General features: G+C 46.3%; 1 protein-coding gene across 2 annotated transcripts in view; it reads right to left on the reverse strand.

The window, feature by feature from the left end:
* ZNF462 (zinc finger protein 462) overlaps positions 1-15,094 on the reverse strand; it is an 88,079-nt gene that overhangs the window by 39,950 nt on the left and 33,035 nt on the right. For both annotated transcript variants that reach the window (XM_041464576.1, XM_041464575.1), the window contains exons 2-4: positions 8,657-8,907; positions 2,488-8,018; positions 1,447-1,611 (exon numbers count right to left, since the gene is read on the reverse strand). In XM_041464576.1, the coding sequence (XP_041320510.1) occupies positions 1,447-1,611; positions 2,488-8,018; positions 8,657-8,876 (5,916 nt within the window). In that variant the 5' untranslated portion in view covers positions 8,877-8,907. The remainder of the gene's footprint in view (positions 1-1,446; positions 1,612-2,487; positions 8,019-8,656; positions 8,908-15,094) is intronic.

Here is a 15,094-nt window from a genome sequence, read left to right on the forward strand (position 1 = left end):
AAATGACCTATTCTTGGGAGAGAAAAACATAATTACATCTACTATATCCAGGCATATGTAAAAAAAAAAAACCAAAAAAAAAAACCAACAAAAAACTCAATCCTTGAGCAAGTTTGTGTCAGATCATGCAAAAAGCCAAGAAACCCATCTTTCCAAGACATGGTCTTGATGTGAATCTTCTAAACTTGATCAGATAATTAGTAAGTTCCAGAGAAGTTAATTTTAGTTTATTTTGCTTTAGCTACCCTGCAGACTAGTACAGCTGTCTACTCTTCAGTAGACTTTGTCCATCAGCATCAAAGTTTTCTCAAGAAACAAGCTGGTAGACTAAGACCCAGAACCCTCTAAAAATATAGAGCAAACAGAAAAAGTCCTTTTTCTAACTCTCTTTCATAACCTTCCTTTCCCATTTCTAACCAGAGCATGCATTTGTGCAGCTACTTAAATAACCTGCAAGAGGCATTTCCAGCACATTCTTTAGGCTGTGCCTTTCAGCTTTTGTTCCCTGATGCAAGATTTTATTTACTCAAAAGAAAACACTGACCCTACACAAGCATCACTTGAGAAGTGAGGAGGAGAGGGAAAGGACTCTTAGGAGGGAAGCATCTGAATCTGTCACGAGATGAGAAGGTAAGGAAAGGTCAGTGGCAGGGCCATGAAAGCTCTCTTAGGTGGGGAGAGTTAGGCTGTGAAGGACAGGGTTTCATCACAAAAAGCAGATTATGTCACCAAAATAGGCCTGTCATTCATGCAGCAGGAGCCTCTGACAAGAGCTAGCTCCCACAGCCTTGCTTCACTTTCACTTCCCCTGCCAATAAATACCCTGGAAACCAGATTTTGGAACACCACTTGTCCTTGGAGATGTCATAGGAGGCACCCCTTTCCACAGGGGGAAAGGAACAACATGTTTGCACCTAATCACCTGGAGGGGATCACTGGCTCAGCTGGCCACTGAATGCTTTGTTTGGAGCCAGCGTGCAAATTCCATGTGGAAAGGTGCACCACAAGCAGCTTCACACATTCGTTTGTGCACACTTCCTTTTCCTAAAATAAAAATCATACACATACAGGAAAAAAAAGGAAACAAACAACTCTTTTTGAGCTTAAGTAGAAATGTTGCCCATAGAGTAGCTGAGAGAAAGTTTCCCGCTCATAAACCGTCTTATGGTCATCAACAACACCAACTCCTCTGTGGCTGAGAAGAAATGAGAATTAAAGAGTCTTCATGCCCCTGGATCGAGAGTGAGAAAAAGTTAAAACATCTTGAAATGAACCAAATGCACTTCAGAAACTTAGTGTTAGATTAAAACACCATGCTGAACCGGAATGCCCAGTTCAAAACCCATTCAGCTTCACAAGAGCCCTCCACAGGTTATCAGCGAGGCCTTTATTTTAAACAATGCAAGTAGTTTCAGTCACTTTCAGTCACCTTTAAGGAATTCTTACCTTCACAGTGGCCGACACAGAAGAGACATTCCCGTACTGGACATGCTTGCGGAGGTGATTACAGATGGCTCGAAGTGTTGGATGGACTTCCACGCAAAATTTGCACTTGTAGCCAACCACCTTCCTCTCCTTGAGTTTTGAGACATCTTCCAAGTGTCCAAAGGCCTGTTTGAGCACACAAGCACAAACCACTGAAGCAGGATTTGTCACCTCGTTTTCAGGAGCACAGACCAGACTTTAGACCTGATGCTATACTTGGATGTCCAGTCTTGCAGAACTGCAAGCTCAATTTCTGCTGAGATTGTTAATGCCTACAAAGTAAGTGGACAAGACATCTGTGCAGAAGAAACATTCAGTTTATGGCTAACAGTGGTCCTCTAGAAGACCATTCTGGTTTGGCCTGAAGCTGTGCCTCCTCCTCCTCCTCCAGGACCCCAGAACTTCCCCAACTTCTGTGCAAAGCTTTTCCTGCGCAAGTGCATTTTTCAAACTGAAGCAGAAGGAAGCGGGTAAGCTGGCAAGAAATGGAGAAACAATTTGGTCCTCTCCTTGTGAGGCACCTGCCCAAAGCTCCTGTCACCAGAGATCCGTGTCATGCTAATCCTGAGTGCTCAATGAGAGAAAGGACTGAGAGAGAGAAGGTTGAGAAGAAAACTGATGTGTTATTCAGAGGGACATGGAAGAAGGGGATGGGACATTTTGTAGAGAATCTGTGACAAAGTACATGGCAGCCTTGCCACAAAAGAACAAGCGACTGTCAGACACAGATGGCCCTCCAGAAGCGTGGGAGGGAGGAAAGAAGATAAAGAAAATACTGAAGGAAGCGGTAGGAAGGAACAAGGTTTCCTACAGAACCTAAGGGAGGATGGATGAGGAAATTAAAGCAGGATGTGTAATTGACTTATGGAGCTCACTGGCACTCTGAGTCATTCATTAGCCTGTGGTCACTTGGCTGTCAAAGAGAACATGCAAGTGGGCATTGGTGGGCTCCCTGGTGGGGAGCAGGGGGCAGAGAAAGAGACCAGACACACAAATCCTTACCCTCTCTTGTTTGAAATCTGCAAAAGCACCATCTGCATATTTCTGCTTGCTCAAAAGCTGCTTCCTCCTCTCCTGACGTTTGGCACGCTTCTGGAATTCCTCATTGTGACCATTCAAGTGTGCAGTCAGCTCTGCCGTGCTATGCAATTTTGTATCACAGTGCTTGCACTGGTAGACAGGGCTCTGAGAGCGGGTGCCACTTCCAAGTATGGAAAAGTCCCTCTTCAAATCCTTGCTGTGGTGGTCAGTGTAATGCATGCACAGCAGCTCTGCCGTGCTGAAGGACAGCTTGAAACATTTAATGCACCTGAAGGGAAGCCACTCGATTTCCTGAGCCTCAGCCTCCACCTCAGGCTTTTCAAAGTCGTTCCTCTCCTCGGCTGGAGCTGGTTTTTCGTGCTCATCAGCGTACACGGCAGTGAAGTATCCCCCCAGCTTGCTGGCATGCTGCTTCTTAGGGAAAACACCAGGGTGGCGCTTCATGTAGTGGGACACGATGCCCTTCTTGCTGAAGGACTGGAAGGAGCAGAGCGAGCACTTCTTCTTCTCCACAGCCCTCCTCAGCTCCTCGCTGAGCTGAGGAGTGTCATCCTTGGGAGGCGATGGAATGATCACTTTATTGGGTTTGTCGCTTACTGTCCTGGAGGCTGCCAGGCAGTGAGTGTAGTAAGCATCAATGTCATGTCTTTTCTGATAGTGTGCCGCGAGCCCTTTGCGGATGGGGTTGGTGTAGGAGCACAGAGCACACTTGAAGAGGTTGTTCTTGCCCTCCGGCTGCGCCCGGACGTTGTTGTGTTTGATGCGGTAGTGTCTTGCTATCCCCTTCCGGGTGGAGCAGAAATATTTACAGAGCTGACACCGGAAAACTGTGTGAGACACTAAGTGAGAACTAGAGAAATGAGGCGCCGGCATGGACACCTCTCCAACATCCTCAGCAGCAATTTCTGGGGAGGTCTTGATTTCAGTCACCATGTCTGGCTCCACTGAGGCAGACACCTTGGGTGGTGACTGGGCAAAAACATCAAACTCGGGTTGATTGTGGTACTTCTCATAGTGGATTTTCAGCTTCTCAAGGGTTCCGTGGGTGTAGGGGCAGAGCTTGCAGCGGTAAGCACCATAGCCTTGCTTGAAAATCCTGCTTGTCTCTTCCACGTCGTTCTGAGCTATGTCAGTCGACTGCTCCACGTCATGCACAAAGTCTTCAGCAGTGACTTTTACCGATGGGTGCCGCTTCTGGTAGTGTGTGAGGACGCCATGAATGCGTGTGTTAATGTAGGGGCAGTGTCTGCACTTGTACACAGCCCCTGGGTTAATGTCTATATCCTGAGCAAAGTCTGCTGCCTTCACTTTCATGCCAGGATGCTTTTTGCCATAATGTGTCAGGAGGCCATGCAGGTTGTTGTACTCAGACTGGCACACTGTACACTGGTATGGAGTGGAGGAGATGGCAGGATTTGCAGAAGCCAGCTGCACAGTTTTTTCATGGGAAAGGCTGGGATCCTCTGCACACTCTGCATCCTGATCCATCTGTGGTGTTGCTATCTGGTCTTCAGATTCCATCCTGACCCCACCTTCATCAGGCTGTGGCATGGTTTTCTCAACAGTATCTTTCTCCTTAATGATATCTAACAACACAGATTCATCCCCATTCATGGCCCAAGGGTGAAATGCTTGGTAGTGATTGGTAATATCCCAAATAGAAGATGCTTCAAAAATGCAGTCCCTGCATTTATAGGTCTTCATCTCTGTTGGCATCACTAGGGCAGGAGGGGAAGGATCAGGACCTGCCCAGAGCTTGGTTGCCATGTAGGTATAATCAACATAATGCTCGGGATGCCTCCTTTGGTAATGCACAAGCAAGCCGCTTGGCTCTGTGTGTGAATAAATGCACCATTCACAGTGGTAACCAGCTTCTATCAAGCCATCCAGAAACGCCCACCTCAGTATGGATGTCACCGTGGCCTTCAGAGTCGGGTGGTCTTTCTTAATATGCTTCCTCAATGCATAGAAGTAAGGGGAGGTGTAGCTGCACTGCCTGCACTTGAGGGCTCTCAGCTTGGACTTGTCCCGCTCGCTGCCGGAGGCGTGGGCAGGCAGGCTGCCGGCCGATTTCTTCTGGCCGCGGTCACAAAGGCTCCTGATGGTGGCCGTGTGCTGCCTGATCACATCCGCGTTGGCTTTGAAGTCGCGGTGCTTCTTCTGGTAGTGGATGAGCACGCCCTTGACGGTCCGGTTCCCGTAATCACAGTGCTGGCAGAAGAACATCTCGTTCTCCGGAGGGCTCACGGAGCTCTCGGTCCCGCCGCGGCCCAGCTGCTGCATGGACACCGGTGGCCTCTGGATGCCGGGCGGCAGCTCCCCTGCCCTCATCATGGCTGCGGTCGGCGGGGCCTGCCTGATGTACTTGGCCGTGACCTTGATCTCCGGGTGCCTCTTTTGGTAGTGGACAAGCACCCCCACGACGGAGCGGTTGCTGTAGGAACAGTGTTTGCAGTAGTAGAGCTCAGTAGAGAGGTCTGGGGGTGGTGGCGGGGGTGCTGGAGGCTGAGAAGCCAAGTTGGAGAGTTTCGGGGAGATGGGAGCCCCCAGCTCAAACGACATTTGGGCGAGGGCAGAGCCCCTGTCAACAGAGACTACACGCATGGTCTTCTGGATTCTGAAATATGAGGCCTTTTCTTCGGGGTGCTTTTTCTGGTAGTGCACCAAAACTGAATGCATGTTAGGGCTTGCAAATGAACACACGTCACAGTCATAAACAACCACAGTGTTGACTGAAGGTTCCTTCTGATTTTCACATTCAGGACTGAAACTCTTGGTGGCACTTTTGTTAAAACCAGCTGGCACACCAGTCCCGCGAGCCACGGGGGTGGAGGTTGCCATAGTTTTTGGAGCAGAATTCAAGATCTCTCTGAGTGTCTGAGACTCTGTGTTCAGCCCTTCTTGCTGCTCAACAACGTAGCTTGAAAATATCATTGCATTGTTAATTTTCACTGTGGGATGCATTCTTTGGTAATGTGGCATCAGGCTTCTAACATTTGGGCTTGTGTAAGAGCAGAAGCGGCAGCGGTAGATCAGATCAGAATGATCAAAGTTCAGTACATTCATAGCTTCAGGATGATGCTCCCCATAATGCTGCTGCAGGTCCTCAAAATTTGTATAGTCAATGTAGCACTCGAGGCACCGGTACACTGCACTGTGATCATTGGGATCCAGGATGTACCTAAAGCTGAATTTGATGTAGGGATGCATTCGCTGGTAGTGGGTGCTAACACTCCTGGCAGATTTGTTGCTGAAATCACAGTGTTTACAATAGTAAAGCCTGCCAGAGTCACTGAACTCCGAATTCTCGTTGTTCTGGTCGGTACCGTACATGTTGGACTGGCTGCCCAGAACAGAGGCATTAGGGCTCTGATGGTCCTTCATGCTGACAGCAGAGTAGTAGTCCTCCTCATCCTCAGACAAAGTGAGCTCAATCTCCGCCCCGTTGGTGGAATTGTAGTCGTGCTGCATGCTCCTGAAGCTCGCCTCCTTCTGGGAATCATTAGCCTCTCTGCCCCACATTTGCTGGGGTGCGTAAGAACTGGAAACCTCTATCATTGGCTCTGTTTGGTCTTCCTCTCTGTCTAACTCCACCTCTATCTCCACCTCATTGTCCTCCTCCTCTTCCTCGTCATCCTCTACGTTAATCACAGCATCCTCCTGCTGTTTGTTTTGGCTGATCTTGCTCTGCAGGTTGCTCGCTATTTCATCAATTCTAGTTCTCTTTTTCACGGGAGAGAGATCTAAAGGGAAGTCATTTGAGACCTTCCTAGGGGCTTTTGCAACAAAGTTATTTTTAGACGAGAGCCCAAGGATGGAGGTCTGGCTCTTCTTCACCGTGCTGGCAGAGGGGTGAGCATCTGCCTCGCTCTCCTGCGGTGCATTTGAAGGCGGCCCATCGTATTTTGGCAAGTTGTCACAGAAGGAATGCTTGTGCTGCTGATGAACTCTGAGGCCTTTCAAAGTGGTGGTGGAATAGTTGCACAACGTGCACTTGTATGGATGCTGTGAATGGGGCTGGGGGGATTGTTGCTGCTGCTGCTGCTGCTGCTGCGGTTGCGGCTGCGGCGGCTGCGGCTGCACGGGTTCCATCATCCCAGCTGACTTCCTGCCGTTGATATTCCCACTCTCGTAGGACACCGCGCTGTCATTCAGGGACGAGGCAATGCTCTCGGCCTGGGAGTTCATGGTGTCCCAGTCGGATGTTGCTCCTGTGTGGCACTGCTTGTGGGCACCGAGCTTCAGAGAGCTCTTGCAGGTGAAGGGGCACTCGTCACACTTGTACACGGCCGTCTTCCCAGACAGGTGGATGTTCTCAATGTGACGGGAAATACTTCGGCGGTGCATCGTCAGGAAAGGGCAGAAAGGACACTGGAACCTGTTCATGTATCTCCTGAAGGGAATTCCCTTTGTTTCCAATAGTTTGTTGCCATCAGATCCCATCAGCTGCTCTGCAGACATTCCTGAGGTCTGGTGATCCATGGAGTTTAAGCCATTCTCGCTGTCCATTTCATTTAGCTCTTCATCTGAGCTGGAGTCATTTAGCATACTGCTTGTTTCCAGGTCAGCAGAAGAATTCGTCATATCAGCAATTCCATAGCGGGATCTGTCAGACAAATTAACCATGCCCGAGTTGTGAGGTGACTTAGGCTTCATTTGAGGGTAAGACACAGAAGAAAACTTTGAAGATGTAGAAGAGTTGGGCCTGATAAGTGAATTGCCCATAGATCCCCTGAAGTTTGAGACATTAGCACTCGACATCTCACGTCCTGTTGTGTTCATGGACATGTAATTCGAGTTTGGAGAGGCACTCTGGGCACTCTTACTCTGCACCTCAGGTGCGCTGGTTCCATCCTGCTGCTGCCTCAGGCTCGACAGGATTTTCACCATGCTGCGGTGCTTCTTCATCATGTGGTCACACCAGCGCTCCCTCCGAGGTGTCTGGTAGCTGCACCACTCACAGCAAAAGTTGCCCCTAGACTTGGTCAGGGGCTTGACCATCGACTCCAAAATGCTCCGCTCCACCACCTCTGCCGGCAGCTCCTTGCAGGGTTCCTGCACTGGCACAGAAGCAGACGTTGATTCAGACACAGCAGCAGCAGCAGCAGCAGCAGCAGCAGCAGCAGGAGCTGAACTCTCTTTCAGGTTGTTTTTGTGATACATTTTCTGGTGCTTAATAATCCTCGCACGCCTGGGTGACTTGTAGGTGCAGAACTGGCAACTGAAAACTTTACCAAACCCTTCATGCATCATGATGTTGTAATTTAGGGAACTAGAAGCTGGTGGCCCCACTGAGCTCCCCCCAGCCTGTGCTCCATGAACCTTCCGTGTGTGCTCTATGAGGAGGTTTTTGGAACGGAAGTAACGCACACAGAACTTGCACTGGAAAAACTTGCTGGTTGGTTTAGGGTTTGGAGCCATATGCTGGCCATAGAAAGTCTGGCTCTGGCTATAGTAACTTCCAGTCCCCATCTGACTTGTTGCATTTTGCCCTAAAATGAGAATTAAGGTGTATATGTAAATTTGTAAATTAAAAAAAAAAGGCTTTTCCTTCACCCACCCTGTATGCTTAAGAATGTAACCACACCCTGAACTGAAAATAACCATTAGAGGATTCCCTCACTTACGGTAATATCTACAGACCTGGCAATGGTCAGAAAAGTGACCATTATGCATAATTTCTACATACAAATGACTGTGGTGTACAGTTTTGGGTGGATAGTTTCCAAAATTACCTTGGGGGAAAAATAAAACTAGTTTCAGTTTGAAAACTAACAAAAGTTGTAATTTTGAGGTGGTTCATCATAGTGAAGAACAACCATGAAAAGCTGAAAATGAAAAATCTGTATGAAGAATCCAATGAAAAGAAGCTGGGAAATAAAACCATCCTCCATGCTTGCATTTGCAGGAAAAAAAAAAAAAAAAAAAAAAAAACCAAAAACAAGCACCATGGTCAGAGCCAGTATGGCTGATGCTAGATATCTGCTTTGCTGACACAGCCACAAAGATAATGCAGATTTTTAAACCATAATAAAGGCAGAAACTAAAACACACTCAAATAAGACATGTAAAATAGGGGGTAAGAGCTGAGATCTTAGGAGCTGAGATCAATCTTGGAGTTGAGATTTACCTGCTATGTCATCTGCAATTGCGAATTCATCCTTTACAGAAGAAAATTCAACCTCGGTCTGGTTGCTGGCGTTGATGGAACCAGACCTTGGCTGGGTAGGACTCTCCTCAGAGACATCAGTTGGCTGCAGGAAAGCAGTGTGAACATCCTGAATGTGAGCTTTCAGGTCTTCGTAGGATGGAGCTCGAAAATCGCAGCCATCACACTGCAGGACCTCCATGGTTCAGGGTGATCTTTTACATTAGAAAAATCTGCAAGAAAAACAGGAGAAGGAGAGAAGAAGAACGACATGAGTTTACAGCAGCGCTTTTGGAACAAATCCTGGAAACACCAAGGTAACACCAAGCTTTTGATGACTCAGTCATTTGCAGAGATTCCACAAACACAGCGGCCTGGAACTCAACCTTTCCTTACCCTATTAAGAAGCGTCTACTCAGATCCACAAGAAGTCCTATCTAGGTAGCCCACAAGCTGCTGACTCAACTCTGTGAACACTCAACTCTCTGACAACTGACTACTGATCCAGTGGACTTTGTCCTCTTGGCTCTTCCCTTACCTCGGGCTGTTTTTCAGAATTTGGTCTTGTTCAAAGACCACAGCCCATGTGCAGAGAAATGGCACATTACTCCCAGTCATACAGTGGAATTCACAATCAGAAGACAGCAGCTTCTGCCTTCAGGAGACACACTCCAACCTTCCTGGAAGCTGCCAATTCCTGACTCATTCAGTGCCATGTATCAAAAGCTTTCACAGGGAGGAATCTGTCTTTCTTCACAACATACTGTCTGTCCTGATATTGAAAGCCTAGACCTAACAGCAAGGTTAGATACACTTACACAAACCCAAGGCAGAATACTTTGCTCTGCCCTTCCACCAAGCTTTTAAGGGCACCTCCAGTCTTTGTTAAAATGTTTACAGTTTCATTTCAGCCTATTCTAGGGACGAGACCTTTGTGCCTTGGCAGTCTGGGGGATGGAGACAGCCGGAGGAAGAAAAGGACAACAACGGGAATAATAACCATATTGAAAAAGTACAATGGAAGCATGAGTTACAAAGACTCAAGAGCCATTATGACTTCCTTGATTTATCCAAAAGCCCTGCATACCTTCAAGTACAAAGCAACATAAGACACAGCGAAAGAACAGAGGTTCAGTGGTGACAATTAATCCTGCGACAGAGGGTTGCACTGCCATGAAGGACAGGAGACACAAAGCACAAGCCAAACAAAAGACTTAGACCCTCCTACCCTGTGCAGTGCTTAGGCACAAGAACTACCTTCCTAAGCTAATACAGCAATTGCCTCTTTAAGATTCCATCTGCTGGAAAAGGATGACAAACGGAACGTTTCAGAGGTCCAAGACACAACTGCAGCCCACAGCAATTTAAATCCCATGTGTTTGTTGTATGTGGAGTATGAAGGAAGCAACCTACAAAGTGAGGAGAAAGCTCCAAAACATGAAGGCACAGAAACAAGAGAGGGTACTGCACCAGGATTTTAGATGAAAGAATGCTTCTTCTGATAGCCTGCTAAAATAAACTTCTAGCTAGTCAAATTCCGGAGCACAGAGGCTCTCCTCATATTTACCTACATTACTTTGCAGACTGCACCGTGTCCTTTCTCTCCCCCCACTCCCTCTCACCACCAATAAAGAAAATGAACGCTGCACCAGCTTCTTTTCAGCTAACAAAGTTACAATAATCGAGATACTCAAGCTTTTATGTGCAAGCACCAGACCAAATTGTGTGGAAGAGGTTGCTATCTGCTCTGGATCAAATTACAGCAGTGAGTGAAGCCCCACCCCACGTCTCCTTTAGCACAGTCCATTAGACCTGAAAACAAATTTTTCCATGGAGCAGACGACTCCTGCATTTAGAGCACTTCACAGAAAAGCAGATCATCCAGTTTTCACTACCCATCCCCCAAGCTTAGTCCTTTCATCTCAGCCAAACAAGCCACAGCTCTACTGAATGTGTTTATCACACTTTCAAGAGATATGAGCCCCTGCGTCACTGAAGCTTTAAGACTCACTAAGCTGCCCTAGTCCTCTGAGCTTTGGGAGCAGCCATTTTAGCTCAGACAACTCCTGCACTCAGAGCCTCAGAGCTTCTTGCCTGTGCACAACATGGCCTCACTTATCTCAGCTTCAGCTCAAGCACACCAGCCTTTTTTTCTTTCCCCCCCCCCCCCCCCTTTTTTTTAACCCCCCCCCCTTACCTTTTTTTTAACTCCTCCTCCTTAGGTGATGCTTTAAAAATCACCATCCCCCAGAGCCACATCTCCCTTTCTCCAGCGTGGCTTGCCCTCCAAATCGTGTCTCTGCTCTGCTCCCCCTGCGTCCTCCTCAAAGCTGCGCCTTTCTCTCCTTCAGCAGAAGGCTTGGGCTTCCCCACACCATCTCCTCAGGGTTGGGTTCCCCTGCCCCATGGATGACAAAATGTGGCTGCTCGCTCCACAAAACGCTGCGTTCACAGCGTCAAGACACTGGTCCAAGCTGTCCTACAGGCAGAGGCGACACGCAGCTGAGCCTCGCAGGAGCAGGAGCAGGAGGAGGAGGAGGAGGAGGAGGAGGAGGCGCGGGGGAGTGAGGGGGGACAGCAGGCGGGAAGGCTCCAGCCGGGCCTGTCCCTGGGGAGCTCTCCTGCTCGGCGCAGAAGACACACCACCCCACTGCCCTGCCAGATTCCAAAGTCTAATGACCTTTGTTAATCACCACCCAGCCTGTCTGCATCAGCAAACCCTGCCAGCAGACACACCCTTCACACAAAGGCTGTAGCTATGCCTTTTAAGAGAGGTTCTCTGAAAGCTCCATTGTGTGGAAGAGATGAAAAACAACGCGGGCACACAAAAATCTCACTCTTCCCCCCCTCAGGCCTCCCCCTCCTCAGCCCCCCGAAAACTTCAGACCCTTTAGAAACATCACCACAAAACGCTCCAAGCTCTGTCTCTTTTGGAAAACTTCAGGCCAGCTTAGGAAATAGAAAACCAGAAGAGAGACCAGTGCTGAGGATATGAAAAGAAAGGACAAATCCTGGCAGCTCCAAGAGGTGAAAACCACCACCATCTTCACTCATCTCCAGCACACACTGCTGCTTGGACAATGCATCCTCAAGGATGCTGGTTGCTCTATACACAAGGTTAAACCAACCGCTGTCTTGAGAGATACCATTAATAGCTGCTGATTACAAAACTGATGGAGACTCTCTAATGGGTTCCAGCACAAATCTCAACAGGGTCTGCACCACAAAGGCAAAACCAAGCCCAAGAAGAGGTTATTCTTACTGCTTCCCTTGAGGAACAAACATCAGGTACAAATGAGTGGACTTCAGTGTGATGTTTTCACCACCCATCACCTGCTGAGAGAGAGCAGGATCCTTTCCTTAAGGGATTCTGCTCCACCATTTCCATGCTCTTCTTTAAAATCCTGCCATTGAAAAAGGGCTAAAAACACACACTGCCAGTTTCAGCTCATATATCAAAAGAAACTGTAACACAATGTGCATCTTCCTTCTTTTTTGTCCACATGGGACATGACCAGGACTCACCTGGTGAAAAGAGCAAAGAGCATTTTCAAGTGCAGATGTTAAAACTGTCAGGACACATCCCTAAGCCATGGGACAAAGCAAGGTTCACACGTCTCCATCATGGTCAGCTAAGCTACCTCATTCCATAACCCTTCACGTTTTCAGTAAAAAAATTTAGAGGGGAATGGAGGTGGAGTGAGACAGGAGTTACCAAATCTAGTAACTCAGCAGCAGAAGTGTGGGAAGAAAAACCCGAAGCAACCAAACAAAACCACCATTAAATGAATCCATAAATCCCAGAAGCCCTTGAACATATTCACAAGCAATCTCTTGAGACCACATTGTGTATAAATAATATGTGACTTCTAAAATACCCTTACTAATGCAATGCTAACCTCACAAAACATTATTAAAATGCCATTGTCTGGCTAATTTGCATTTACAACGTCTTCTTAAATATGGAGGTATTCTGATTTTTCTTCTGAGCAAAAAGCTTTCAAAACACTCGGCAACAAAGATTCTCAAAACCACTGTTTTAAAGACACAACGTAGTCTCAAATCGTCTACAGCATCCTTCTCTACACTCATAAATGCCTGAGAACATCTGAGACACAGTTGCATTAGATTTTGAGGTTTTTAAAAATCCAAAACAAAAGATAATTGTGCTTGTTGAACAACAGTAATTACAGAATTTGGCAGCAGCCAAAGTAGTACAAATCATTATGTTTAAGTTTGGTTTTAAAGCTTCAAAATACAAAATTAATTGTGAAGCCCAAGGCACTGACCTCAAAATTGAGCTTCTGTGGTTTGACTACCCATCCGTTATATTTTGAGATGGAGTCAGCAGAGCTTCTACAAGTTACGGATATGCACACGCACAACCACAACTAAAAAGGTCAGTCAGACCACACAACACCCCACGAGCTTCCAGCTCAGCATTACTAACACTGCATGTGAAACAAAGGCGTCTCCAGCCCTTCCTCTGGTCAGATGATCAGAGCCCTCTTCATCCCTACCAACTGCAGGCTGCACTCATTTTACTCAGCAAAAAGGTGGAGCTGAAGAGAAAATTTCTTCCCCCAAGCATGGAGCGGGGAAGTGGTTGAGTCACCCTCCCTGGAGGTGTTTAAAAGATGTGTGGATGTGTACCTTGGGGGCACGGGTTTAGTGGGTGAACATGAGCAGTGTTAGACTCCATGGTCCTCGAGGTTTTTCCAGTCTTCCCCACACTTCCAGAAATTAACTGCCAAACACCACGGAAATGAAATTTGCCGGCATGTAATTACAGATAAGACAAGTTTTCAAAATTCCCATGTGGAACACCTCAGGCATTTTTCCCTGCTGGAGAAGCCTGGGTTTTATACCAGTGCCTACAGCTGTGCTGAGGACCTTCCAGCCCTGCTGCCTGGGCTCCTGGCCAGGTTCACCCCATGTTCAGGAGCTGCAGCTCTCATCTTTGGATTTGGGGTTTTGGGCTCTTTTTTCCCCTGATTTTTTCTTCTTAAACACTTTAATATAATGTAAGATCACCACAGCGAAAATGAGGACTAAACAAAGAAAATCATAGCAGTAATGCAAAAACTGATACATTTTGAGAAACTGGAAACCTGAAGGCTATTCCAACTGGGGGAAGCCAGTCTCTCCTTTAATTTATGAAAGGAAACCCCATAATTAATTAAGAATTCAGAGAATAAATTCAACTATCAACTACAGTCAGGTAGACCTACTCAACTCATGGATCTTCTTCAATGACTGAATTCCAGTCAAGCTATTGGAATTCTTGGTCCTCTGAGGACTGTCTTTGGAATTACTTCTCTGACCTGGTAACAACATAAACTAAACTGAAATACCATTTCTTTTTTCACTATTTTTTTTCTTTTAATTCAATACAAGCAGGTTTTGATAGAACTCCATGGGTTGGGATATACTCTATATAATATACATACTTTGGGGTTCATATTTTCTTGTGAAGGAATTAATGATAAAACTGTATCATTGGTTACAGCTTTAATTATCAATATCCCCATACATCCAGTTTTGGGTTGTTTGTTCCATTCTGAAACTCAACAGTTAAGGACATAAGAGATATGTTAGCTGATGCCTTTGATTCCATTCTTGCAGTAAATATTTTCCTTGACTTACATGGAAACGTATATCAAAATGCAAGGTATTTTCAGGAAGTACTTTACTATTGAAGATTCAGTACAAATCAATAATAAAAGCAATCTAAACAGAGAAGACACAAACTCATTTTCTTCCCAAAATGTCCTTATCCAGCTACCTGAAAGACTGTTTGAACCTGAAGTGAGTTTCAGATCTGATTTCACAAAAGGAGGTTTTCTATACGTGCTTTGTACATTATCTTCCAAACTTTTCAGAAATTTCCCTGTCTTGGAAAACAAGATGGCTAACTCCCATACAGTAGATATTTATTTATGTTCCTGAATACAGACACCAATACCACACTAAATCTATCACAGCTTGCAAAATCTTTTACAATAAAAAAAATATATAAACCACATTATTCTTAAAGCTCATGGAAGAGATGATACTCACTGCTGCCAGAAGCACGGTTGGGTTTTTTTTTTGTTTTTCTTTTCAGTTCAAGAAAACAAGGATTCACAGAACTTCACACATAAATGAGATTAAATAGGTCCAAATGATGAATACACTGGTATCAACTCAACTTATTCCCCACTACTATGACTTCTCAAAAATGGGGGTGGAAAAAAGGCAAAACAAATAAACGAAAAATCCAAAACCCCAGAAAAACATGGTTATTGAATATTAATACCTACTAGCTATCTCACTGTAAGACCACAGCAGAATAAAGGCACACCATGGATTTTAGAAGTGTGAAAGGAGAGCCACAGATAGTGGCATCTATCTGTCTGCTTCTGATAGGGCTTTACTGAT

Source organism: Pyrgilauda ruficollis, unplaced genomic scaffold, assembly GCF_017590135.1.
Source record: "Pyrgilauda ruficollis isolate IOZ18807 unplaced genomic scaffold, ASM1759013v1 scaffold180, whole genome shotgun sequence".
Taxonomy (NCBI): Eukaryota; Metazoa; Chordata; class Aves; order Passeriformes; family Passeridae; genus Pyrgilauda; species Pyrgilauda ruficollis.